General features: G+C 35.4%; 2 protein-coding genes across 3 annotated transcripts in view; both read left to right on the forward strand.

Moving 5' to 3' along the window:
• Positions 1-5,340, forward strand: part of LOC136848174 (uncharacterized) — an 11,267-nt gene extending 5,927 nt beyond the window's left edge. Inside the window, exons 3-4 of the mRNA XM_067120470.1 lie at positions 3,571-3,747; positions 4,424-5,340. Coding sequence (XP_066976571.1) covers positions 3,571-3,747; positions 4,424-4,680 — 434 coding nt within the window. The 3' untranslated portion in view covers positions 4,681-5,340. The remainder of the gene's footprint in view (positions 1-3,570; positions 3,748-4,423) is intronic.
• Positions 1-12,500, forward strand: part of ple (tyrosine hydroxylase ple) — a 536,948-nt gene that overhangs the window by 468,912 nt on the left and 55,536 nt on the right. The window contains exon 1 of one of the 2 annotated variants that reach the window (XM_067120468.1): positions 9,068-9,596. The exons of the other annotated variant lie outside the window; for it this stretch is intronic. Coding sequence (XP_066976569.1) covers positions 9,537-9,596 — 60 coding nt within the window. The 5' untranslated portion in view covers positions 9,068-9,536. Of the gene's footprint in view, positions 1-9,067; positions 9,597-12,500 lie in introns of those variants that run through there. 2 annotated transcript variants of the gene reach the window in all.

Genomic DNA, 12,500 nt, shown 5'->3' on the forward strand with positions numbered 1-12,500 from the left:
GTCATGATTTTCCTTTTCAGTGGAGACTTTCATTAAAACTTATAAAAATAATGAAGTTTTGCACGAATTATTCAATTATTCATATTTTTTCAAATATGAGAATACACTGGTGCACGATACATTACAATGGTCAATTAATTTGCAGGAACTTTGTCTAGTTTTGGGATTTCCTTTGATGAAAGCTAAGCGCTTGTGCAGTATTTAAAAGATGCACCAGTTTATATTCATAAAAAAACTAAGTTACTAAATATTTGTAAAGTTTTAAATCCCTTGAAAAATGCACTGACTATTGAGTTCCCAAACTTGTAAGTGTCTGGGTGATCTACCAACTCCATCACAGTAGAATATATAAAGGAGATTCCTAAACTTTTCAGTCACCAGGGTAATCATCTACCATTCTGTCCTGCCAGCCCTAGGAAACACCTGATCCATAGGGCATTATCAATTAGAAATTTTGTCCGAGTCCTCCGGAAACAGAAGAGCATTAAACCAAAGACGTAACCCTCATAAAAAGTACATGATTAAAGTCAGTGGGTTCTTACTTTTGAGCAGAACAAATACCTAAGCTGGCAAAAAGAAAATTTTTCCGAAAAGAGTGGACCTAACTAAGTGTCATAAATAGATTTATAAGCCAGGTTACGTAAACCCATTAACTTAGCTCTGAACCCAATATTTATGCCGCTACAGAAATCTAAAAGGAGACATTTTGCCGCATTAACAAACTAACAAGCTTTGTGAAGTTGTTCGTTTTCATTAATTTTCTTTGAGGTCGAAAACAAAAATCGCAACTGTCCGTGATGGGCGATTAATAGTCGAAATCCGTCGGAATACACTCATCAATCCCTAGCTTCGCTGTCACGCTGACGTCACACGTGTTGCCCCTGCCCGAGGTATTTATTAGGAAGTGCATTTGCTGACGTCACGCAGCTGGCCGAGCGTGATTGATGCCCTTAGCCCCTTTTCCTCTTGCCGGTCACAGAGGAGCTTTTTGCGATTCTACTTCGCCTGGTAACAGATTGTCCTCGACCTCAAACGTACCCAATTTCGAAATGGTGCTTCGGTTGCCGAAATACTTTGCATACCAGGTACACAGATGCCCATAACTTATGGAGAGTCCGAGAGACAGAGTCACAGAGAGACAGAGAGAGCATTCATTGGATGGGCCGAAGCACCGGAAATGTCTCGTTAAAGTCTACAGCCCCCATCATAGCATTGACCCTTCCCAAGGGCAGGGCACCGTATAGACAATAAAGACGCGTAGAAACAGCCGTAATCACGTAACGGTTCTGGATGTGCAGACTGGCAGTTCCGGATCTCTCTTCTTCTCTCTCTGAAATATGATATTAAGGCGTTTTATATTCAAATGAATGCTTTATATGGTTTATTGTCGTATTGTCTTGGTTCTTCTTCCTATTCCCAAACTGACTTCGTAGACATGAACTTCAACATAGTCATTCCAGTTGAGGTTAAGATTATGTGATCATTTCTTAAGAAATACTGCACCAGACAGTTGCTCTGTGGGAATTATAAAAATTCTTTTTTTAAAGAAAGTGCTACTGATTCTACTTTCCTTTATGAAATGTATTTGTGTAGTCATTAAGAACAGCGTGGGAATTTGTTTTTAAATTTTTTGATGAGACTAATCTTTCTCGCACTGCTTTAATCCACGAATCTCCGTGAATTTAAACAATGTCAGGACACATAACAGCGTGGGAATTTGTTTTTAAATTTTTTGATGAGACTAATCTTTCTCGCACTGCTTTAATCCACGAATCTCCGTGAATTTAAACAATGACAGGACACATAACAGCGTGGGAATTTGTTTTTAAATTTTTTGATGAGACTAATCTTTCTCGCACTGCTTTAATCCACGAATCTCCGTGAATTTAAACAATGTCAGGACACATCTACGGGAACTTGCGTTTGGCCCTTTTCGTATAGGCATGCATTTGTCTAGTATTTTTTTGAAACAACAGAGCCAAGACATGGTATGTTGTACAAAAAAGTTAATTATCTTTTCTATGCAATACAGCAAGGCCTGTTTACGACGACGTGGCCTAAGCAACTCTTAACGGAAGGAATAAGTTTGTATGAATTTATTTCCATATATAAATTATATGGCTTTGGCTGCATTAAAAACAGCATGTTTGGACTCTTTAAATATATATATGTATACATATATATATATATTATATACATATACGTATATATGTATATTTATGTGTGCATATGAATATAGAATATATATATATATATATATATATATATATATATATATATATATATATATATATATATATATATATATCGCGTTTTTCAGTCCAACTCCCTTTCCATTTGGAGGGGTGGAGCTAGAATGGTACACATTCACAGCTGGATGACCTGGAGGGTAGCAGGCCAGGAGCGACCCGCGGATTTATCAAACCTGGGCAAAGTCCTTAACACTCAGCCACGTAGCCCATTTTGACGGATTGGTCTGTCATTGACTCAGCAGTTAGAGAATGGACTTGCTATCGGTGTAATAAATATACATATACACACATATATATATATATATATATATATATATATATATATATATATATATATATATATGTGTGTGTGTGTGTGTGTGTGTGTGTGTGTGTATGTATGTATAATGTATATACACACACATATGTATATATATATGTGTGTGTGTGTGTGTGTAAAATAATCATATAAAATGTCGACTTCACTCTACTTCAGAACTGGAACGCTGATCAGGGTAAGCCCAATTATTCACAATTCATTTCAGGTGTAAATAATTCCTTAGCTGTAAGTGAATCCGTACTGTTCTTCATTGGAGGGGTGGCTAGAGCTCTCGGCTAGCACGCTGTTGGCCCAGCGTTCGAGTCTCCGACCGGCCAATGAAGAATTAGAGGAATTTATTTCTGGTGATAGAAATTAATTTCTCGTCATAATGTGGTTCGGATTCCACAATAAGCTGTAAGTCCCGTTGCTAGGTAACCAATTGGTTCTTAGCCACGTAAAATAAGTCTAATGCTTCGGGCCAGCCGTAGGAGAGCTGTTAATCAGCTCAGTGGTCTGGTTAAACTAAGATATACTTTTTAACTTAAGTGAATTCGTTATTACTGCGTTAATTATAGCTTAATACCTGATCACGCGCAAAGGCATGTAAAAAATTGGAAACAGCTATCATGTACACACACATATAAGCACACTAACACACACACACACACATATATATATATATATATATATATATATATATATATATATATATATATATATATATATATATATATATATATATGTGTGTGTGTGTGTATATATATATGTATTTACCTATATATATATATATATATATATATATATATATATATATATATATATATATATATATATATATATATATATATATATATGTGTGTGTGTGTGTGTATGTGTGCGCGTGTGTGCGCGTGCATATCTGGGTGTGTGCCTGTATTCACTGATAGCTTCCGACCCGTAACATCTTTGTCATCAGCTAAACCAAAGTACATCAAAAAGATCGGACGCCTCTTCACCGACTGACTATTCTCCTTCCAGGCTACAAATACTGCCCTCCACCATACCACCACGTCCTGGGGGAGTGCTACTACGTCCACCAATACATTCCTCAGCTGACCTGGAAGGAGGCACAGCGCTTCTGCAAGCAAGCGGGAGGTATTGGGGCTGAGCCCAAATACTTCAGCGCTGTCATCGCCGAACTTTATAACATGGGCAGTAAGTCAAAATTCTTCTCTGTTTTCCCCTTTGGATTAACCTCTCTCTCTCTCTCTCTCTCTCTCTAACGCTTCTTTTATACCAAGAAAACCTGATTCCATTATAATTACAAAAACAATTTTATTCGAATGTTCTCCCAATATAACCGTCACATACCATATTAAATTCATGGCTTCTCTGAACTGTGCTTCCAACATCCCTTTTCAACACACACGCAAACGCACAGACACACACACACACACACATATATATATATATATATATATATATATATATATATATATATATATATATATATATATATATATATATATATATATATATATATATATATATATAGGCTATATAAAATTCTGACCAATGAATTAAACAAGTTATCTATCCGCATCATAACAAACGTTCTTCGCCATTCTTGCGCTGTTATTGTCATTTTTATTCTTTACTGCGCATTGTTTCATTATTAATAATATATATATATATATATATATATATATATATATATATATATATATATATATATATATATATATATATATATATATTATATAAGTGTGTGTGTGCGTGTATGCGTGTACTGTATTACTATAAGCAATTTTCTGCATTCTCCTGTGACTGTTGCCTGGCTCCCTTTCACCCATCAGCTGAAAAATGTAAATCCCCCTTTATCCGTTCTCAGGAGCCAAAGAAATCTACAACGGAGAACTCTCCCGTCTTTGGCTCGGAGGCCGCCGGGTGGGAAACACCTCGACCTTCGAATGGTCGCATTCGGGAAGACCCATCGAGGTGGTTCAGGCGGACGTCATTGACGACCCCTCTGCCTTCTATGACGTTGACTTCGGGGACTGCATCATGGTGTTCCTCTCGCCCACGGGGCCATTGCTCGCCGCCAAGGACTGTGACACTCGAGGGCACTACATCTGCCAGCTCCCCTGAGCATGACGTGTCTATTGGAGGCGGTGGAAAACGAGTGCGATTTCTGACGTGTTTTAGTAACTGGACCCTAAATTTTGCGCCACATAACTAATATTTCATTATCCCAGAGGCAACTTTGAAGCCACGCTTCGTCGTTATGTGTAGCGTTAGTTTTGCCAAGCTGCAAGATACTAAAAAATTTTAGAACTGTTAATTAACCTTTACCAAAAAAACAAATTCTAGTCTGCAAAATTCATAAAGGTGACATGCCACAAAAAATGAACATGTTTGGCTTCATATATAGTTGTCAATTTTGGCTACTTAGTTGTCGTTTTGGTGGCGAAATACTGAAAGATACCAGAAAGAATTCTCGTTAGAAACCGGCCTTGGTGTGATAATGGATAATCCATGCCATTTCTAAGTGCTGATCATTTCTTAATTTCGAAAGGATCACCATGAAGCGAAGAGTAATCTTCATCAGAATTTCTCTATCAATTTGCATATTGCATAGCTCTCATGCTTCTTTGCATATATTATATGAGTTTTTATAAAAATAGGAAAGCTTTTGCATTTTTGCAAACTTATACAATACTTGCTTAATTGTGTATCTTTCTTCATATTTTTGTTAAGGTTTGTAACCTCTGCAAAAATTAGAAATTACCAATAAACTTTAAGGTGTTATTCGTGAATTTTTTATCCAAATATTAGCAATGCAATGGCTAACTGACCAATGCTCTTTGAAATACATTTGGTTTTAATTAAACTGGATCCCTTGGAAGTCGAGAATAGTTTCTGGCCTAACTACACATTTTTCGTAATTTTAATGGTTCATGTCCTAAAGGGAATATACTGTAGATATTACATCAGTATTTACCAGAATATTTCCGTTATTATTACCCATAAGGTTATCTTTATTCAAAAATAAATATCTTCTAATTGTACTCTACCTATTAAGATTCGTAATTACTCAAAAGATAACTCCTAAAAGATGTCTTAAATTTAATCGTAAATAAATGTTCTCTAAACCATCCGCAAGGTATATCAGACTCCCTGTAGATAATCTTGACTTTACTTAGAAATAAATATTCCCTAACTGTCATCTACCTAAATAGATTCATGATTCCCCAAACCGTATCAAATTCCATAAAGTTTCAAGAGGTAATCTAAACTTTATTCCAATTAATCATTTAACTGTAATCTACCTAAATAGATTTATTATTTCCCAGAATATATCAAAAGCCTTCAAGCCAAATTAGAATTTATGCAAAAATAAATATCTTCTAACTACAATCAACGTAAAAGGAATTGTTTTCCAATAATATTTCGTACACGTCAAAGCCAGAGTTAGGTATCTAGAGAAATGATCACCTTCTTACTATAATAAACCTAAAATGGTTCATCACTCTCCAAAAGATATACAACTTCTTGAAGGCAATCTTAAATTCCTTAAAAAAAACTGGCTTGTTGCTGTGAAAGTAATTGAAATTCAAAATTTAAAACTACAGGTTTCTGGAAGCAAACATTTATTTAGAACCTGTCTTTGAAAGGAAAATGTTTTTTTTTATTACTTTGACGAAGGCTATAATGCACAAATTACATTAACTGAGTAACAGGAAAAATGTATTCTTATTCTTATTTGCACGGTTATTTTCTGCAAACTCTGCGTGTCATTTCTTTGTTCCCTTATCTTTAAAGGAATACAAACATTGTTATAATACGTTAGGAGATGGATGTCTCATGCAAAGGATGATCAAGTGTGTGCGGTAATTGCAGGACGACTCTTATGCATAAACATCCAATTATGAATTAAACCCACCCTTATTTCTCTCATGATGATGAAAATACTCCTGTAACAGGAGAAATTTAGACCTTATTACAATCTTGAATGACGAGCACTTCTATTTGGTCTTATTTTAAAGTGTTGCGTTCGAAAAGTTATCAAACTCGTTAAAATTTCGTATCGGCTGACTTTTCTGGCGAACCTACTTACAATTTCTGTTGGTTTATTACTCTTTAGTGCAGTATTTGCCGAGGAATTAGCATAGCTTCCTCCCGGCCTCTAGCCTAAAATAAATCAAAACAGTGAAGACATCAGACAATTTTAGCGATCTTTAACTGAAGCGTTAGTTTTGTAAAAGGTTCCTCGAAAATACCAAATATAAACTGTATGCAAATATTTTCTCAGGTAAAACATTGCGCTAAATCTATCCTTTAGACAAAAACTAAGAAAATAAGGACTAGGACGTAGGGAAGGGGGCGCTGTCAAGAGCTATGGTAAGGCAAGTCTATGAACATGGGAAAATTATCAACAGACTTTGGTAAATATTTAATTGGCCTCTGCCCTGGGACCGCTGATCAAGACTTTAATCAGGTGGCCCTTTTATCAAAGGGTTTGTTAAAGCATTTAAGTAAACTATTCATGCCTCAAAATCTTGAACTTTTGTTTTTGCTGTGTTACTTCATTCAAAAGATTTAGGTGATCAAATGATAGAAATATATTAATTGAATGATACACGTTAAGAGCATGCAATGCGGAACAAATAACCTTTATCACAAAGTAATTCATACAACACAAAGTAGCACTCTGTAGTAAAGAATTTAATGACATAAATCCGGTATCACCTGCTCTCAGTCATATTTCATTCAAATGAAAAGATGCAAATGCGTATCTACTTGAAGTCGAATTAAGGTATAATAACAATAGTGCAGAAGCTTCCTCTGCGAAATAAAATCAAATGCAATGAATTGCTTGAACCGAATACTATAATTAACATGGAAAGAATTTAGCGCCTGGCGTGCAATTAAACGTGAACGTGGAATTTAACAAACCGTAATGCTAAATAAGACTCATCTTATTTTGCATAATGGGGTACCTAAGGTCAGTCATATGATGATATTCATTACAGAGTAAAAACGCCTTTGCAGTACTGAAATGATATTGGGATCTTTGCTTACTCGCATCGTCTCCATCACTGAAAAATTAACATATATTTTGCTAGACAACTGAGCTATAAAATAAATGAATAAACAATACAAATAAGATTCATTAGTGCATCATTTTAACTAGTCAGGGTATGCGTATGTATGTATGTATGTATGTATGTATGTATGTATGTATGTATGTAGATAGACAGATGTGTGTTTGCGCAAACTTTACGTTAATGAAACGTTTTCAACTTATGAGAAGATAATACTGCTTAATATTGTGAGTTATGCATATTCACAAACTACTTTCATAAGCATATTCTCAGTTGTTTTAGAAAAATCTATTTTTTTTTTTTAGAATCCTGTTCCTGCCGAGTTGATTCAATTAGGCAAATTTTAGTTAATCTCTGAAATATTTCAAAGAATTTATGAGGTAACTACTTATGAAGTAATGTTAATTATTCTTTTTAGAATTGTGTTGAAGAATATATTTTTAATTTGTTGCTTTTGCAATTTCTTTTAACCTTAAATATTTTTAGATTTGGGAGAATTCAAAAGAAATGCTTTCATTATTCCATTTTGAGTCTGATCGATAATAAATCTCGCGCAAAAAGATAACAAACATAAATTAATAACTAATTAATTTAAAAATCTGTAAAATAACAATGAATGTATTTTCAGTTACAAGAAAGATGAATGGATAATCTATAATAACTTTCTGGTGAATTTAATGTGCCAACACATTAAAATTACCTTCATCAAACACTTCGATATACTGTTATTTTCCAAGTTTTCTAATTAAATTGTTTAAAATGAAAAACCATGACTAGATCAAGTCCCTGTTCAACATAATTTTTCTCCATTACTGTTTTTTTCACAGTGGCAGAACTATTACGTTTTAAGTACCTACAGCTTCAAGTCTATTATTCGCGTGGGAGGCAGATAGGGCCGGGGGTTTGAGGTGGCAGCTTATTAATTTTGAATCCTATAATCCCAATTTTCACAGCCTCTTTTTACTTCTGTAAATTATTACCATTTGCTGTTTTATTCCTCATGTTGTTGATCTCAATGTTCCAATCAAGAGGAACATTCGTATCCCTCCCGCAGAGGTGTTTTCGAAGTCAAGTCACCTCCTGACGAAGTGGGACCTAAAGTATCCTTCGGTGTCAGTCCGTTTCTTCCGCCCGACCATCCTTCCCTCCCACCCTCGCTCTCTTTCTCCTTCTTGATCCCCTCCCTCCTACCTCCCCCGTCCCTTCCCTTCCCTTTCCTTCCCCGCATACGAATATTGCTTTTAAGGGTAATTCTGCCCCCACTAAATCACTTTCCGTAGGTTACGAAAACGAGGGGGTGAAAAAATCCTTTACGTGACCTATGTTATATGACGTTCGAGAGTCTCATTGGTCAGGCGCAAGAGAACGAACCAATAGCGTCGCCGGGAAATCACGCCAAGAGCCAATCGATGGAAGGCTTCAAGGTAGGAGGGCGGAGTCACTGCGTCTCAGGCCAGTTGTCACAGTGAATCACCGTGAGGTGGTTTTGTAATCTTTGGAATGTAATAAAAAGCGCAGAACGTCCATCAGCACCAACTGACAAGAGCCCCGTAAGTGCTTTCCAGTGTCGCCAAGGACGTCGCCTTCCGGAAGCCTTTGGAAAGAGCCAATTCTTCGGCGGTCTGGGACCCGAGTCTTCGCTAAAACCCCTACCTCCCTCGCCCCTCCACCACCTCCTGACAACCCCCCTGGAAAGAGGGCCTGAAACGACCAACCCCCTTTTCCACAAAATCGGTATCTCCACCCACACCCTTTTACACAACCACCAAGCTGGAGTTCGCGCGATTCGGCATATTTAAGTTCTGTTGGCACTGTGGTGGCGACCTGACCAAACGGAGGCCAGTGCTCTTAGCGACAGCGTCCGAGAAGCTGCATCCTTCGACAGCATCACCCGAAGACATGAAGGCGGCCGAGATGAACCGCGAGAGGTTTGCCATCAACAAGTCCTACAGCATCGAGGTAAGTCCTTCCAGTGGAAGGAGGAATTCAGTGAGAGCGAGTTGCAATCCGGTTTGCGGAGAAAACAGGATATATTTGTTAACGTTGTTTTAGCATAATCCGAAAAACAATACACGTATTTTGTAAAACGTTGGGAGTGTCGGCAGATGACCAAATGAGAAATAATAACAGATAATATGAAGGCTAAAAATGGGATGGAATTATTTGTTTACATAATTGGAAGTAAAACACTGATTAGCACGTGAGAGTGAGAGTGAAAGGGAGGAGAGAAAACTTTGCACGGAGACCCACTTAAGCAAATGAGTGTAACAGTTGATGCATGCGCGCATATATATATATATATATATATATATATATATATATATATATATATATATATATATATATATATATATACACATAATACAATACACACACATATACATACATATATATATATATATATATATATATATATATATATATATATATATATATATATATATATATATATATATATATATATATATATATATATATATATATATATATAAATGTGAGTATCGGTGCGCGTGGTATTTGAACATGTTTAGGTCACTACCAACGTAAAAATACACGATTATCTGTTTATTTAATTCTTTCTCTCCCAATTATGAGATAGCAAAATAAATCATCTTACAATAATAATGATCATGAAACATAAGATTATTTGTAAGTGAATATATTCAGCTGACAGTTTCACGTTCAGTAATGGTTATAACGGAGCAAAGAAGACTAATTACTATACCATATACAAAATGTTTACTATGCAAATAGGAGTTGTAATTACTCAGTCAAACTTACGGGAAACATTTAGTCGTACGCGTTAAAAATAAGATTTTCCTGAAGCCTACAAAAAATCAAAACGGTAAGAAAGACTCTCTCTCTCTCTCTCTCTCTCTCTCTCTCTCTCTCTCTCTCTCTCTCTCTCTCTCTCTCTCTCTCTCTCTCTCTCTAGCGGGAGAACCCTTTAATATTAAAAATACCAGTTTGTTGTACAGAGAAGAGGACTCTCTCTCTCTCTCTCTCTCTCTCTCTCTCTCTCTCTCTCTCTCTCTCTCTCTCTCTCTCTCTTTCAGCTTCTTAAAATCAGTCAACTCTTCTCTTATGTCCTCTTGTATTTTTTAGCCATGTTTATTAACGGCCAGAAAATCTCTGGGTGTTTTATTATTATTATTATTATTATTATTATTATTATTATTATTATTATTATTATTATTATTATTATTATTAACAGCAGCAGCAGCAGCAGCAGTAGTAGTAGTAGTAGTAGTAGTTGTAGTATTTTTCAGTTTATCTACAGTAAATCATCATACATTTCGATGACTTGTCATCCAGTGTCACCCGACGGTCGGAAGAACTTAAGACCACGACTTCAATGAACAAATGTAATTAGATACGAATAACCAATATTTTTAAGGAATGCATATATATATATATATATATATATATATATATATATATATATATATATATATATATATATATATATATATATGTGTGTGTGTGTGTGTGTTTGTGTGTACATACATACACACATATACATATCATACATACATACATACATACATACATACATACATACACACACATATATATACATATATATTTGTATATATATATATATATATATATATATATATATATATATATATATATATATATATATATATATATAATCCACCACAGGAATTATTTTTACAATTAGGCCAAAGTTCCCAAAATACCCAGATAGCATCGATTCACATAAAGAAACTCCTTTAAATATAAGATCTTCCTAAGGCTTCTACTCTATTCAATTACTCATGAGAACTGATTCGTTAGCTCGTACCGTCTCTGTTGGGTTATAAATTCTGTAGGTCCACACCAGGCCTCGGAATCTCTTCCACACCGAGTTGTTGTGAGGTCAGCTTGATCTCTACCAACTACGCAAGAAGTGGTGCCATTCGTCTTCATTCAGGTCGAATTTATTGCATTCTTTTGGAGCTGTAAAAAGAAAATAAATAAAAGAAAACAAGTCATAGACTTCTGCTGATAACTCACCAGGTTTCATCGTTTTATATATTTATGATTTCTCATAAGTTGAGAATCTTAATGTTTACTGCGACGGAGGACTTCAGTAAAATTAGTTCATCAGCTAGAAAGCTCAATATCAATGGTCTTTGGAAATAAATATTTAGAAAAACAGTTGTTTGGAAAAGTCCCATAGCAAAAACCTATGGAATAAAGAGTACCAGAACCAAGATTAATAAAGGCAGCATTCATAGAAGAACGAAAAGGAATGACATTTGAGGATAAAGCCTTCTGTGGGAAAGAAATTTTCCGTAGTGTTAGAAACTGGGAATGGAAACTGAGGAACAAAAATCTTTTATTTAATAAAAATGAGACAGATAGCAAAAAATAACAAGAAGTAGGTTAGAATGAAAAAAGGATCGTTACTACCAATATGTTTATAGTATATACGTCAGAATGACAAAGTAAACTGAAAATGTTCTTAGAAAGACACTGAAACCTATCAGTGATATAAGTTAAACTGAAAAAGGGATCAAGACGAAAATGGAAATTCTCAGGATGACAATGGGTGTTGAGACAATCAACCACTTTATATGACAATGTGAACTGCCCAACTATAGCAGAAGAACTAAAAATAACTGGTAAAACTGAAACTGTCAATGAGAACTTCAGAATGGCAATGGATGTTGAGAATTCCGGAGAAGACCATAATGAAGCTGAGAATGGAATGAGACCAGGAACAGAAACAGTTAGAGCTGAAGGGAAAGAAAATGACAGAAATGACCAAAGTGCATGAAGGAATTCTTCAGCACGCTCTCTCTCGGCATACCTTTATAGGAAATAAAGACTGTTTATTTTCTGTAAGCAGCGAGC

This window comes from Macrobrachium rosenbergii, chromosome 18 (genome assembly GCF_040412425.1).
Source record: "Macrobrachium rosenbergii isolate ZJJX-2024 chromosome 18, ASM4041242v1, whole genome shotgun sequence".
Taxonomy (NCBI): domain Eukaryota; kingdom Metazoa; phylum Arthropoda; class Malacostraca; order Decapoda; family Palaemonidae; genus Macrobrachium; species Macrobrachium rosenbergii.